At 46.9% G+C, this 14,874-nt stretch overlaps 1 protein-coding gene across 9 annotated transcripts in view; it reads left to right on the forward strand.

The window, feature by feature from the left end:
• dock9b (dedicator of cytokinesis 9b) overlaps nt 1-14,874 on the forward strand; it is a 41,185-nt gene that overhangs the window by 14,661 nt on the left and 11,650 nt on the right. For all 9 annotated transcript variants that reach the window (XM_047030724.1, XM_047030720.1, XM_047030721.1 and 6 more), the window contains 32 exons: nt 738-827; nt 1,813-1,895; nt 3,154-3,223; nt 4,009-4,104; nt 4,562-4,696; nt 4,831-5,005; nt 5,338-5,393; nt 5,903-5,977; nt 6,096-6,236; nt 6,758-6,988; nt 7,111-7,233; nt 7,366-7,448; nt 7,721-7,843; nt 7,992-8,071; nt 8,224-8,411; nt 8,931-8,996; nt 9,183-9,275; nt 9,432-9,543; nt 9,710-9,828; nt 10,263-10,349; nt 10,520-10,609; nt 10,738-10,853; nt 11,345-11,414; nt 11,618-11,743; nt 11,818-11,889; nt 11,979-12,125; nt 12,252-12,335; nt 12,498-12,609; nt 12,722-12,900; nt 13,122-13,238; nt 13,328-13,439; nt 13,590-13,717. In XM_047030724.1, the coding sequence (XP_046886680.1) occupies nt 738-827; nt 1,813-1,895; nt 3,154-3,223; nt 4,009-4,104; nt 4,562-4,696; nt 4,831-5,005; nt 5,338-5,393; nt 5,903-5,977; nt 6,096-6,236; nt 6,758-6,988; nt 7,111-7,233; nt 7,366-7,448; nt 7,721-7,843; nt 7,992-8,071; nt 8,224-8,411; nt 8,931-8,996; nt 9,183-9,275; nt 9,432-9,543; nt 9,710-9,828; nt 10,263-10,349; nt 10,520-10,609; nt 10,738-10,853; nt 11,345-11,414; nt 11,618-11,743; nt 11,818-11,889; nt 11,979-12,125; nt 12,252-12,335; nt 12,498-12,609; nt 12,722-12,900; nt 13,122-13,238; nt 13,328-13,439; nt 13,590-13,717 (3,579 nt within the window). The remainder of the gene's footprint in view (nt 1-737; nt 828-1,812; nt 1,896-3,153; nt 3,224-4,008; nt 4,105-4,561; nt 4,697-4,830; nt 5,006-5,337; nt 5,394-5,902; nt 5,978-6,095; nt 6,237-6,757; nt 6,989-7,110; nt 7,234-7,365; nt 7,449-7,720; nt 7,844-7,991; nt 8,072-8,223; nt 8,412-8,930; nt 8,997-9,182; nt 9,276-9,431; nt 9,544-9,709; nt 9,829-10,262; nt 10,350-10,519; nt 10,610-10,737; nt 10,854-11,344; nt 11,415-11,617; nt 11,744-11,817; nt 11,890-11,978; nt 12,126-12,251; nt 12,336-12,497; nt 12,610-12,721; nt 12,901-13,121; nt 13,239-13,327; nt 13,440-13,589; nt 13,718-14,874) is intronic.

A 14,874-nucleotide genomic window follows, 5' to 3' on the forward strand; every position in this document is an offset into this window, starting at 1 on the left:
TCTCATCTTGTTTATGTTTCGATATGTCTTAAATAACAAACTGTAATGCAATAGCGTGTTAGCTTTTGTGAGCAGGGTGTGCTTCCCTCTGAACTCCTGGTGAAAATACACAATTTTTTGTTGTTGTTGACAGAATCAAAAGTACCACAGTGGGTTTGAAATGGATGATGCTGTGTAAAATAAGATGTAACACTAACTTTGGCCACAAGTTGAAAAGTACAGTAGGTCATTGTGTCACTGCTCCTGTTGAGTGAGCGGAGGAGCACTATGAACTGGAGGACGAGGACCACTGGACTTTCACAAGCCTTCAGCAGTTCAGAAGATGGGTGTCTGGGTGTCATGCTGCCTCCAGGCTCTCCCTGTCCTGGTTTCACTGCTGCCTGTGGCTCTGTCTGAATCTATTATTGAAGTCTGTCCCAGAGGAGCAGAATTAGATGTGCAACGAAGCTCTGGGGCATTTTCTACAGATCCTCATCATTCTGTGTTATTACTATACGTCCCTGAAGAGAACAAGAATAAAGACATAAAAATGATTTCCTCTAAGGACTTGCTTCCCAGACCGTACTAACGTCTAATATAGGACAAAAACACCCTTTAAAGAAAGATTTTGGGTTGTTTAGCTTCCTCTGTATCTGCATCAATGCGACATGGTCATCTTCTGCTCAGAACACGAGGCCCAAAGTTCCGTGTCCAGCCGTTAGCATGGATGAGTGATGTGTTGTGTTTTGTCTCCTCAGATCTCCACCCTCAGGCGTCAGGGTAGAACCACGTTCTCCACGGTGCCGAGGAGCGCTGAGAAGGAGGCCTACAGTCTGTTTGTCCAGGAGGTGAGACTGACCCACACCTGAGCTAACAGACCAAGTTCTCCTTTCAGACAAACCTGAAAGATATTTCACTTGACGACTGCTACGGCTTTTCATTCGCGTTCGAATGTGTGTTGGGGGTAGGGGGGTGGGATAGATATGGTATGTTTGTCTAATAGTGTGGGAGACATCTTCATATAGTCTGGGTTCAGAAGCATTTGGGTTAACATTCTTTCCATTAAGGTTTCTGGGTAAAGTATATGGGTGGGGATGTTTAAGTTTGTATTATGTGTGTGTGTGCTTGTTTTTGTGTGTGTGTGTGTGTCTGTCCTAGGAAGGGCATGTGGTCTAAGGGGTCCCAGGGGGCAGGGTGTGGTCAGATTAGAGGAGTACAGGGAGATTTCCCCTCTGTGGCGTGGGGGCGGGGAGTGACGTCATGACATCATCACCAGCTGCAGCCTGTTGCGGGAGGGTCATGTCTCTGATTAAGATGTTTTTCCTTGTAACGGTTAACCAATGAAAATTGTAAAAGTCATAATTCAGGTTTGATAGAACTTCGACACAGCTAAGTCTTTTTAATACTTCATAATGAGTGAGTAGCTGGTTGGTTTTACCATGCTCTTAAGTTGAGTTCTCTACCCAGGCCTACCTGCCAAATCCTTTATTCCTAAGGGTGTATGTTTTGCTAGCTAATCTAATTTGTTATGAGGTGATTTAATCATCCTAACCATTATATAATGTGTTCAGGCTTTGGAGTCTGGACCACACTTCCAGTATTAGAACCTCTATTCATTGGTTTAACTTTGTTTATATTTAAGGTAGAAAAATAATCTTCTCCTCGCTATGCATTTGTAAGGAGTGTCACTTTGTTATTGTTTAAAAAGACCAGTCATCGACTCGTCTTCTCAGGTTTTGTCTCTACATCTGTTCACTCACTCACTCTCCCTCTCTCCTTCTCTCCCTCCCCCGTTTCTCCCTCCCCCTCACTCCCTATCCCTCCAATCTGTAGTGTATCCAGACATACAAGTCGGATTGGCATGTGGTCAATTACAAATATGAGGATTATTCCGGAGATTTCCGCCAGCTCCCAAAGTAAGTACCAGCTGTGCTGCCTTGCAGGGAGGCAAGCTCAGCTGTAAAAGCAGGTGTGGCGCTGCAGGGGTGAAAACAGCTTTTCTGACGCCTCTACACACAGCTATACTGACAACCCTCTTGGTGTGAATACTAGAGGCTCTGTTGAACTAAAGTCTTTGTAGGACAGACACTTGGGACTGTACTAGACCTAGTCAGACCTGGAGCTTGGTCCTCTCTCTCATAGTTAACACAAATCAACTTGGCATTGACATTGAGTTGGCATGAAGTTAACATTGGCCTCATTCCAGGGTCACTAAGAGGAGAAAGTATTGATATAATTGACTGTGTAAATACAAGCAAGTACTGCAAAACTGTTAATCCCACTAAAAGGTTTGCAAAATTGCCATCAAGATCATCAAGTTAACAAGTTATCAAGCCAACCCTCATTTTGAGTTAAGTACTGAAAATGATGTGGAACTTAATTTGTCATGCTAAGTCCATCCACACTTTGTTTACTGCCTTTCGATTGTGTTGTCTAGATACTTCGAAAAAAGGAAAGGTGTTTGTTTCCTGAGATGTGGAGGTACTCCACAACAACAATCAACAGACTTCCTCTGTTTTCCCCTCAGCAAGGCCTGCTGGGGCTATTCTGGGACTGATGTAATTTGATATCAAAACATCATGGGGGGGTGGTATTCCACAGTCCATGGGGTCTGTGCCCAATGTCCTTGGATCTAGAGGCCCCCTCCCTGAGGACATTGTGGAGGGAATGTGCTTTACAGATGCTCCATATCACGCTTGTAGCCAGTGAGCATGAAAAGAGGCCACCTCTGACCCTGACTTTGGCGTTGTTTACTTAACATGTCCCATGGAGCTTGCTCCGTCCTGTGGAGGTCAGAGGTTTTTCACTCCATCTGCGGCTCAAGTTTTAGCTACGGAGTGTAACATTCAGCTGTGGCTGAACTTGGACTGGCATTTCAGACCTGGCCTTGAGAAGGATTTAGGACAGAGTGAGACATTGTCCCAGTTTAACAATGTCACCAGTAATAACAACTGTGGATTCAGTGGGAAGATTTTCATTGTAAGCCAAGACTGACAGGCAGTGTAGTAACAAAGATAAATGTGCTGTTAACAAAATGTAGTGAAGAACAAACAGGACCAGGCATATTTCTATGTCAGGCATTGAGACAGAGCTGTTTTAAAACCATTATATATCACATGTATATGTATTCAAAGTAAGTGTACTTGTAAACAGTTTGAATGTGTTGTTGTACAGTAAGGTGTCCAGACCGGAGAAGCTGCCGATCCATCTGTTTGAGGTGGATGAAGACATGGAGAAAGATGAGGTAAGTAGAAAAGTCCCAGAATGCTCGTTGGTTCGTCTGGGAATCCCAGCAAGTGTCCTTGTCTTGCTCATTATTCAAGTCGACTCAATCTGTGTTTGGTACCACATTGTACCTCAATAAACCACCTATTATATCCAATTCCCTATCCGTTATATAAGCTATAAGCCCTACTTGGGTAAAATGGAGTCATGGAGTCAGATGGCTGAGCGGTGAGGGAGTCGGGCTAGTAATCAGAAGGTTGCCGGATCGATTCCCCACCATGCCAAATGACGTTGTGTCCTTGGGCAAGACACTTCACCCTACTTGCCTCGGGGGGAAGTCGCTCTGGATAAGAGCGTCTGCTAAATGTAATGTAATTGTAATGTAAAACAACATATTTGTTATCAGTTCATACTTAATTAATAATAATAATAACAAATCTTGCTTCTGATTGTTCTGGCACATACCCAGACTGACCCGGTCAACATCCGTGCTTCTCTCCCCATGTATCTCCTTGATGTAAACAACACATGTAGTCCTGTCCAGTAGTGACCCCGACACAGGTTTAGGACAGTACTCTATCTTCAAGTCATAGGCATGCTATTGCTGCTCTGTCTGAGTGAAGGCTGAAAACATGCAGTGAAGAACACTCTCCTCAGTACTACCAACACGCTGCTACTCCTTTTAGAAGACCTTGAAGGCAGCTCCTATCTCCAGATCCACATGGACGTGTGTGTGTTTGTACGTGTGTATGTGTGTGTGTGACATGTTAATGACCTATTGTGTTTCTCCTTTGTCCTCTCTAGGACACGGCCTCGCTGGGCTCCCAGAAAGGAGGGGTGTCCAAACATGGCTGGCTGTATAAAGCCAACATGAACAACGCTATTAGTGTCACAATGAGAGTAGGTTCCCCTCAGAAACACTGCATCATACTCATTACTCGTTCAGTAGCTTCACTTCAACTATTTACGTCATCCATCTCCAACAGCACACACTGATTATTTTGATGCATATAGATCTTACAACCCACATAAGAGCATTGGTAATGACCATACCATGACCATTATCTTTGTTTAAATGTCCCTTATTTGGGCCCTTTGTGGTTTAGCTAATCTCTATTATGTTTAGTTAAAAATACAGTCGTTTTCACCATAGAGTATGTGATTATTACTACATTACACAAAACAACTCTGCGCAGATGGAAACTAAATTAGCCAATGTAGTACGGTAGCCTCAAGTCTTTCAAGATCCCATGCCCCATCACCCCAACTCTTACTCCCTGCTCAGTATTTTTAGTAACCAGATGATCTTCTCAGTGTCTGGTTGTTTACTTTCTCTATTTATGGCTCTGTTCTGAAGTCCTTCAAGAGGAGGTACTTCCACTTGGCCCAGCTTGGGGACGGTTCCTACAACCTCAACTTCTACAAGGATGAGAAGACCTCTAAGGAGCCCAAAGGAACCATCTTCCTAGACTCCTGCATGGGGGTGGTCCAGGTAAGAGAAAGATGAAAGAAAGCAACCAGACGTAACACTCTCGTTTTGGTTTCAGGCACAGGGTTTAATTTCCCTAAATACATTTGAAAAAATGATTTTGTTTATGTTCCCCAAAAAATATTTTGGTTTTGCAGAACAGCAAAGTGCGTCGGTTTGCTTTTGAGCTGAAGATGCAGGACAAGAGCACTTACCTGCTGGCGGCAGACAGTGAGGGGGAGATGGATGACTGGATCAGCACCCTCAACAAGATCCTCCACAGCAGCTTTGAACTGGTCATGCAGGAGAAGAGGAACGGAGATCTGCATGACGGTATGTGTGTGTGTGTGTGTGTGTGTGTGTGTGGGTGTGTGTGTGTGTGAGAGAGAGAGACAGAGAAAGGAAGAAATTGTAGAATATTTGTCAAGAGTGTGCGAATTTGTGCGTTCATGCTTGTGTATGGCAGACCACCCATGTTTTCCCTCTTAAGATGACTTTGTTGAAGCACTAATCACTCACGGGGATGTTACGTTATGAAAACCTGTCAACCGTGAAATACCTAAGCTGCTCTCAAGATTACTGTAGCCCTCTTTGTGTGTTCATTTATGCATACTGTATAGTGACGTTGTTACTAACATGAAAGGCATTTTGTTCTTTTCCTATAGAGGACGAACTTTTAAAGACTGACCTGTCCACAGGAAGTTTTCAGGACAGTTTTCAGGTCGGTTATTTTTTCAAACCTTAGTTGCTACACCCTTTCACACTGGCCCATTTCACACCCAGGCTAAGCCCTACTTAGATCTATGCTGAGCAGGTTGGGATGATATTGGTGATATAGTTTACAGTGAAAGCGATCTCAAACACCATTGATTGTCTGCAGATGTGGGTGTCTAGAGCAGAGGTCTCCAGCTGTTCCTCTCATGATCCTAGTCACCAGGTCCACACTGGCTTTGAAAGTGCCAACCCAACACACATCTGGTTTAGCTGTGTGTGCGAGGCCTCCAAATGCAGAGGCCAGACGAGGCCAGCTCGTCTGCTCCCTGGATGAGTGTCCAGGGGGGAAACGTGGCAGTGTGGAGGCAGACCAGCGTCAGAGCCACTGGCTCTGTTGCAGAATGGAAAATGGAAAGACCTATATTAACTGGCAGCCAATACATTAAGACTTGGACCACTCAGTCACCTACTGCTTTGTCAGTCTGCCATCTACAATTATTTTCCATTTCTCTCCAGACCGCCAGAGATATTGAGTCCAAGATGAGGAGCGAGACTCGCCTGAAGCTGTTCACTCTGGACCCAGACACACAGGTGGCTGAACAACTGCCTTGACGGTTTGGTGTGAATTGAAATGAATCATTTTGCTTACTTCACGAAGGTACGACACTGTATGCTTCGCAGGCTCATTTTGTCTGTAATGTCTCTAAAGAAACTAGACTTCTCAGGGATCGAGCCGGATGTGAGGCAGTTTGAGGAGAAGTTTGGCAAGCGTGTGCTGGTGAACTGCCATGACCTGTCCTTCAACCTCCAAAGCTGTGTTGCTGAAAACGACGATGGGCCGACTACTAATGTAGGGCTCAATGACACGCACACACCACACAGCACACACTTGCACAAACTAGCACAATTCTGGAAAATATACTTTTAGTAAATATGGCTGGAACTAGGTCATGATCACTTAAGAAGATCATCCACAGCCCCTGTGCTCTGGCTAGCTGGATCCAATCATCGCTATTAGTGTTGTGGTGCAGGAAATGTGTTTTGCCATGGAAACCAGCCAAGGACTCCCATAATGCATTAGGAGCAGTCTGATGGTGGTTTCCTGCTGTCACTCCCTGAGGTCTGCCTCAGTGATGTGAACAACACTCTGCCCTGGGAAAGAGAAACACGAGCCCTGCCGAGGGCTCACACATATACACACTCACACACACGCACACACACACACACACACACACACACACACACACACACACGCCCAACGCTTAAGCATTGCTCCTGTCTTCAGGAACACAAATCACTTTTACATACAGACCACACACTCACCCACGTGCACACCCAGACAGTTAATCCTCCCCTGCTCCCTGTCCCTAGGTGGAGCCCTTCTACGTGGTCCTGTCTCTCTTCGACGTTCAGAACAGCAGGAAGATCTCAGCAGACCTCCATGTGGACCTCAATCACCCCGTGGTCCGACAGATGACGTCCGGCTCTTGGTCAGGAGGGTCAGGGTCGGATCAGCGCGTCAACGGAGGGGTGGATGGACCGCTGGGGGGCGACAGACACATCAACGGATTACCAGAGGGGGCGCTACAGTACCCTAGGAAGGTAGATGCGTACTTCCACCATAGAAACCCTGTGGTCTCTTGTAGGAGGCTGACAAAGTTCACCAGTGCAGAGATACACAACCCTGAGCTACACCCATCCCCTTGTATCTCCATGTTTCCCAGGGGGTGTTTTCAGTGACGTGCCCCCATCCTGAGATCTTCCTTGTGGCTCGGATAGAGAAGATCCTACAGGGGGGGATCACCCACTGTACTGAACCCTACATGAAGAACACTGACTCCACCAAGGTACAGATCCAACACACACACACACTCCAGTTTGTTTTACTAACCTAATGGGGGCTGACAATTCCCTCCTTCCTAAACTCTGTAGCCGCCATCACATTCTTATTTTTGCTATGTTGCTATGTTGTTTCTCAGGTGGCTCAGAAGGTGTTGAAGAATGCTAGGGCAGCCTGTAGCCGACTGGGCCAGTACAGGATGCCTTTCGCATGGGCAGCCAGGTACAAGAAACCTGCTTGTCTCTCCCTGGGTCTGGAAGCCTAAGATACTGGAAGCCTAAGATAAAAAACTATGTTTTTTTTTGTCAGGATGAGAGATTGTGCAAAGTTTCAAACTGCTGTTTTCTCAAACTTAGTTGATCGTAAAACATGGTTCTGAACAGACTCAGCTCTCGGTGGAAAAACACCACCTCAAAAGAAAAGGATTTAAATAGATCTTGTGAAACTCTCCCCCATTCCTTCTGTGGTTCTGAGGGTTCTCTTGTGTTCCGCAGGCCTGTGTTCAAAGACGCATCAGGGACTCTGGACAAAAGCGCTCGTTTCTCCGCGCTCTACAGACAGGACAGCAGCAAGCTGTCAGATGAGGACATGTTCAAACTGCTGACAGACTTCAGGAAGTAAGTTCTGATCGAGAAATAAAAATGAGACAGACCCAGATCCTTTGCAGACACTGGTTACAAAGATCTGGAAGTGGAATAAAATTCACAGCTGACTTGTTTCAATACAACCATACACTTGATAATAACTGCTACCTCTGTCTCACAGACCAGAGAAGATGGCCAAGCTTCCAGTGATCTTAGGGAACTTAGACGTGACCATAGACAATGTGGCTCCAGATGTGACCAGTAAGCCTGTAGGACCAACCAATCCCTCAGCCCATGTGACATCTCCCTTTTTTTTACTCACAATTGAGTCTTACATTCACCACCAGTCATTAGTTTGCTGATGTCACTCAGTTCTTTTCCTCTGGTTCTTTTCCTGTTTCCTGTATCTGAAGATTGTGTCACTTCCTCCTACATCCCCGTGAGGAACTTTGAGGGCAACGAGCCCGGCAGCGCTCTACTGGAAGTGGAGGAGTTTGTTCCGTGTATCGCTAAGTGTTCCCAGCCCTTCACTATCTACAACAACCACCTCTATGTCTACCCCAAACACCTGAAATATGACGGGCAGAAAGCCTTCGCTAAGGTACCTGGGCCTGGATGGAATCATGGGAATTACACAATAAATACATGCTCTGAAGCTATGTCTCTTACACTTCATATTTATGTTTCTCTCAACTCATTATTCTTTTAATATATCTGCTGCAAGCAGAGGCGCCGATTTATGTTTTCCTCCGTGGGTGCTCATGGGCGCAAATGTAATTTATAATGTAATTTTAAATGAATGTAGCCTACTGGTAGTCTGGCACACGTGGGTGCTCAGTATTGTCCGTGGGCGCTCGAGCTCCGGAGCACCCACAATATCGGCATATCACATATCACCTATGTCTGCAAGTATCTTTTTCAGTTGTGTGTTTGAAATACCCAAATCAATGATCTCATTCAGCATCTCTCTCTTTCTCTCTCTCTCTCTCTCTCTCTCTCTCTCTCTCTCTCTCTCTCTCTCTCTCTCTCTCTGTCTCTCTCTCTCTTTTTCTCTTTCCCTGTCTTTCTCTCTCTGTCTCTCTCTCTTTCTCTCTTCGTCTCTGCTTTTCTCACTCCTCAGGCAAGGAACATTGCGGTTTGTGTTGAGTTCAAAGACTCAGACGAGGAGGACACTCAGCCCCTAAAGGTAAACACATCAGCAGCATCCCCCATTACCTCTTGCAATACTCTGCACATCCCCCCCCAAAAAAGCCACAACATCGCATTTCAATATGATTCAGCATAGTTATGTTTCATGTTTATTGGGAAACCCCTCAGATGTCTTGGGGCTTAGCGGAGCTGACCAGTCGTGTTTCAAACATTGTTCCTCCAGTGTATCTACGGCCGTCCCGGAGGACAGCTCATCACCAAGCAGGCCTACGCTGCCGTCTTACACCACCAACAGAACCCAGAGTTCTACAACGAGGTTCTGCTCCACTAGAACCCATCCACATCCTACACAAGAACGCTTTGCAAACCTTGAATTCGAGAGCATGTTCGAGAGCATGCGAATGAACGCACGTGATTCGGGCAGAATTTGGAAGTAGGTCTCTGATTAACAGCGACTCTGTTTTGGCCCCAGATTAAGATGGAGCTGCCCACCCAGCTCCATGAGAAGCACCACCTCCTCTTCACCTTCTACCACATCAGCTGTGACAGCAACAGCAAGAAGAAGGACCTCGTGGAAACTCCAGGTGGGACACACATAAAACACACACACATACACACACACATGCACACATTCACACAGTTAGGGAATACGATCTGTAATTTAATGGACATGGTCCAGTAATGAAAACCCTAGCTGTTACTGCTTCTGATCGTGTGTGTGTGTGTGTGTTTGTGTGTTTTCCTGTGTAGTGGGGTCTGCCTGGTTGCCCCTGCTCAGGGACGGCAGGGTCATCATGAGCGAGCAGCATCTACCTGTCGCTGCCAGCCTGCCCCCTGGGTACCTCGCCAGCCAGGATGGCACTGTCAAGGTAACACTCAGATGGTTTATGATGGTTTTTTATTTCCAACCAATGACCAACATTGTCTTCCTTATGCATCACACTCTCTTTGTCATCAAGGTTACACCGGTCGTGGTCATCAGGTGTTTGGCATGCATAAAATCATTAATTGAATTACTTTCCAATCAACAATACATCTGAAGATCTGTCTGCAGGCTTTTGTCTCATTAGGCATGATTGGTTTGTCGAGCCTGTTGAGGCTTTCCCATCTGTGTGCAGTAAAACGGCATTAACATTCAAATGTAGGCTAATCCGGTTGACTGAAGATCCTCCCAGAAAGCAAATGAGATGCCCCTCCTGTGCGGGAGCACCAGTGCTGTGTCAGGCTGGGCTAATTGGTTTAGCTGAAAGCAGAGAGTGGGATATGGTTGGTTTCAAGGCCTTCTCCTCATGGTGTGTTCCAGCACTCGGGTCCAGAGATCAGATGGGTGGATGGAGGGAAGACCTTGTTTAAAGTCTCGACTCATCTCGTTTCCACTGTTTACACCCAGGTGGGTACAGTATTTGATGCCTATTTGTCGAGCACGTGTAGTTTCTGATGGCGTCTTATATTTCTAACTTGCTGTCTTTTCCCATCAAGAAGGTTAGGTGTTTAGTGTCCAGTCCACAATGTTGTGGACCTCCTGCCATTGACACCCCACTCTGTATTTTCTCCCTTCAGGACCAACATCTACACAACTTCTTCCACCACTGTCAGAGCATGGAAAATTCAGAACAGGCATCTGAGGGGGAGCTGGTCAAGTACCTGAAGGTACCGAGACACCTCAGGACACCTCATGATAATAATAAATACAAGATGATTGAATAAAGGGGCCACCAAAGAGAATGACAGTCAGATGAATGTGCTTTTCATTGGCTCATGGTGTGTGTTTATTCCAGAGTCTTCATGCCATGGAGGGTCATGTGATGGTCAACTTCCTGCCAACTATTTTGAACCAGTTGTTTCGCGTTCTGACCAGAGCCAACCACGAGGACGTGGCGGTCAATGTGACCAGGTGAGCAGTCAACCACAACCGTTCTCCCTCTGAAGTGACTGTCACGGTCTTTACTAAAATGCCCTGTATATTGTTTGAATTGTATCTGTCTTTCGATTTTTGGTCAGCACATTGTAATGCAAGTGCACTTGCATTGAGAATCTAGGGTCCATATTCACCTTATAGGCTGACATACCCAGGAATCTCTCAGCCCTTACTTAGACTTCCAGTTTGTCTTCTGTTTTCCTTCTGTTCTTGTTCGTGGGAAGCCTCTAGTTTTCAAACGTCTTCACCTGTGGCTAATTCTCACCATATGTGGGTTTTATTTAAAAGGTCCTGTATGGACCGTGCTGTAAACCTTTGAAGTCCTCTCGTGGTATTTTAATAAGGTGTTGGCTTGTACTATTACTGTGTTCTTCATTGCTGGCTTGTTCTCCTTATCATCTCTATGTTTCTGTCTCACTCTTTCCCTATCTCTCTCTCTCTTTCTCTCTCTCTCTCTCCCTCTCCAGGGTGATGGTGCATGTTGTAGCTCAGTGTCACGAGGAAGGCCTTGAACATTATCTGAGATCCTATGTTAAGGTTTGGTTTCACTTGTACTTCTTATCTTACACTGACCAGAGAAAACACTCAGTGAGATGAAGCCTGCTTAGAGTCCTACTAACATGACAAAAGCATTCAAGGGGAATTTAGTGATCTTAGTGGTTGCTGGTCTGTAGAACTGGTAAACAGCAAATGATGCTAAGCTAAGAGTGATAAGAACCTTCTCGGCTCCCTTTCTCTAGTTTGTGTTTAAGCCTGAACCGTACATGATCAGCAGTGTGAAGATGGTCCATGAGGAGCTAGCTAAAGCCATGACAGCTATACTCAAACCCTCCACTGACTTTCTCACAAGCAACAAGCTGCTCAAGGTAACACTCCTGTGTGTGGGTTTGTAGGTGCAAGTTCTTCTTCTGAGATATTTTAATATATTTCTATTTGACAGTACTCGTGGTACTTCTTTGAAGCATTAGTGAAGTCTATGGCTCAGCACTTGATCGAGAGTGGGAAGGTCAAGGTGAGCTCTTCCACCCTCTGCTCTACTCTATCCTCTCCTCGCCTCGCCTCGCCTCTCCTCTTAAAACGTTTCTCTGTTCTCCTCTCCAGCTATCTAGGAACCAGCGCTTCTCTGCATCCTACCACCATGCGGTGGAGACCCTAGTCAACATGCTAATGCCTCACATCACCCAGAAATACAAGGACAACCTGGACGCAGCCAGGAACGCCAACCACAGCCTGGCCGTGTTCATCAAGGTAGGACAGATCTCCCCAGACAGGGACACACCGAGACTCCTGTGAGTGTTTCTGTGTGTCTTGACATACTACTGGGTACGGTCTTGAGGAAACAAGGTTCTTATCTCATGTGTTTCTCCTTCCCAGCGCTGTTTCACCTTTATGGACAGAGGCTTTGTCTTCAAGCAGATTAATAACTACATCAACTGCTTCTTGCCTGGAGACCCCAAGGTTAGTTTCATCATCTTGAAGATATTGCCATTGGTTGTGGATTCCTTTTCAGTGTATAATGTTATTGGTGAATAATAATGAGTCATCACAGGTGGAGGAATGAGTTTTCAGAGTATTCAGCTTTCAGAACTCCTTTGTTTTCCTTCCGCTCCTCTCCGGCAGACGCTGTACGAGTTTAAGTTTGAGTTCCTGCGGGAGGTGTGTAATCATGAGCATTACATCCCTCTCAACCTGCCCATGCCCTTCGGAAAAGGCAGGATCCAGAGATTTCAAGGTAGACACGCACGCAACCACACACACACACACTTACGTAATTTGTACAGGATCTAGCTTTTTACTCATGATACACTCACACCCATGCACACCCGTGATCCATCCTCTCTCAGACCTGCAGCTGGACTACTCGCTGACTGATGACTTCTGTCGAAACCACTTCCTGGTTGGGCTGCTGCTGAGGGAGGTGGGCGGAGCCTTGCAGGAGCTCCACGACATCCGTCAGATCGCTATCCAGGTGCTGAAGAGCCTGATGATCAAACATACCTTTGACGAACGCTACTCTGCCAAGGTGAGGAGGACTGCCCACTTCATCTGCTCCACCCAGCACCACGTTTTTGCCCAATCAAAACCCTTACTTCCAGGAACACAATTGAAGTCTTTCCCATAGATACTTGTATGTATTTCAATTTATAATAAGAGAAACTGCAACAAATGATGAGGTTGATGCATAGGGTTGTAACTTGAGATGAGCCTCTCCCAACCAGAGTAACCTAGCGTGTGTTGTTCCAGAGTCAGCAGTCCAGGCTGGCCACCCTCTACCTGCCTCTGTTTGGCTTGCTCCAAGACAACGTCTACAGGCTCAACGTCAAGGAGAGCTCCTCCTTCACAACCAACCACTCTGCTAACGTAAGACTGACCCCCTGTGATCAACGGTGGAATCACAGCAGGATATCATGACTCGTTCTCTTGTTCATCCTCTCTGGTTCTCTTTCTAGAATGGCAGAGATGACTATCTGATCGGGGTGTCCATGGCAACTCCTCCGAGGCTAGGGGGTTGCCTGGACAACAGTCTACACAAGGATGTGTTTGGAGTCATCTCTGGCACAGGTGAGAAGTGTGTGTGCATGTGTGTGTGTGTTTGTGTGTTTTCTTCTAAAAATAAATGGTATCCTATGCTGTGTACCATTTACACACTGTCTCCTCCATTTGTGAGACTCACCTCAGATGTTCTCTCTCTCCTGTGCTTCGTCACTGCAGCCTCTCCCCACACCTCCACCCACAACATCAGCTCTGTGCACAATGACTCACGAGGCTCCCTGGTCAGCACTGACTCTGGGAACAGCCTGCTGGACAAGAGCAGCGACAAGACCAACTCCCTGGAGAAGGTATAAAGTAGAAAGACAGAGGGATAAACAAAGTGACCAAGACACAGACAGATGGACAGCAGAGACAGGCAGACAGGCAGACAGACAGACAGACAGACAGACAGACAGACAGACAGACAGACAGACAGACAGACAGACAGGCAGGCAGGCAGGCAGGCAGGCATGCAGGCAGACAGACAGAGAGATGGACCGAAAGAGGCAGCCAGATAGGACAGTCCGGTTACAATGTGAAACGACCCGGTTATCCCAGACTCAACATTGTTCCATCTAATATATCTGCTGAGGTGTGCTGCCTGTCTCCCATGTGCGGTCTGAGTGTGAAATGCCCAGTTGTTTTCAAATGACCCTGGTTTTCCCTGAACTTGTCCAGCCTTCAGTGTGGCTGACCTCACCTCAGGATGGCGGAGGCCTGGATGTGTGTACAAAGGTTGGGCCTCAACTGGGACAACAAAGACGTATTTAGCCTGTAACCCCTTTCCCTCCATCCTCGACCCCCCCCCAGCCCTCCCTCCCCTGGTGGCAGAGGGACAAGTCTACATTCAGGAGGCACTCAGTCAACGTGCCCCCCCTCCCCCCGGAGCCCGAGGACTCCGCCCAACTGGGCCGGGCGGCCAAGAGAGTCACCATGGACTTCTCTCTGCTCTCCGCGCCCCTCCCCGTCCTACCACAGGGCAGCGCTGGGTTGCAGGACGCCCCCCCCGCCCACTCTCACACAGCCAGGCGAAGATAGCGACATACCTCTTCAAGTACCCCTCTACACCCGACCCTAAACCCCCCCCCCCCCCCCCCCCCCAAAAGAGTGTCCCTCAACAGGGAGTGGAGTGTGTGTGCTGTGTTGGCGCCCTCTCTTGCCTTGAAGATTCCAACAGCAGATTCCATAGAACTCACTTGGGATTTCTTACCGCTTTTCTTTGTGGGCAGCAAGCCAGGCTGGGGCCTTTGTGGAGTGCAGTGTGGACTTTTTAAGCTATGTGTTTGTTTCTCTGTGACACAACTACCAAGCACACATGCAAGGATTTCTCTTCTTTCACCTTCTCAGAAACGGACCACGGTCGGAACTAAGTTTTCACCTTTGTGTGTGACTGTGTGTCTCTGTCTCTCTCTCTCTCTCTCCCTGCTTCTGCCCTCTCTCTCTCTCTCTCTCTCTCTCTCTCTCT

This window comes from Hypomesus transpacificus, chromosome 12 (genome assembly GCF_021917145.1).
Source record: "Hypomesus transpacificus isolate Combined female chromosome 12, fHypTra1, whole genome shotgun sequence".
Classification (NCBI taxonomy): Eukaryota; Metazoa; Chordata; class Actinopteri; order Osmeriformes; family Osmeridae; genus Hypomesus; species Hypomesus transpacificus.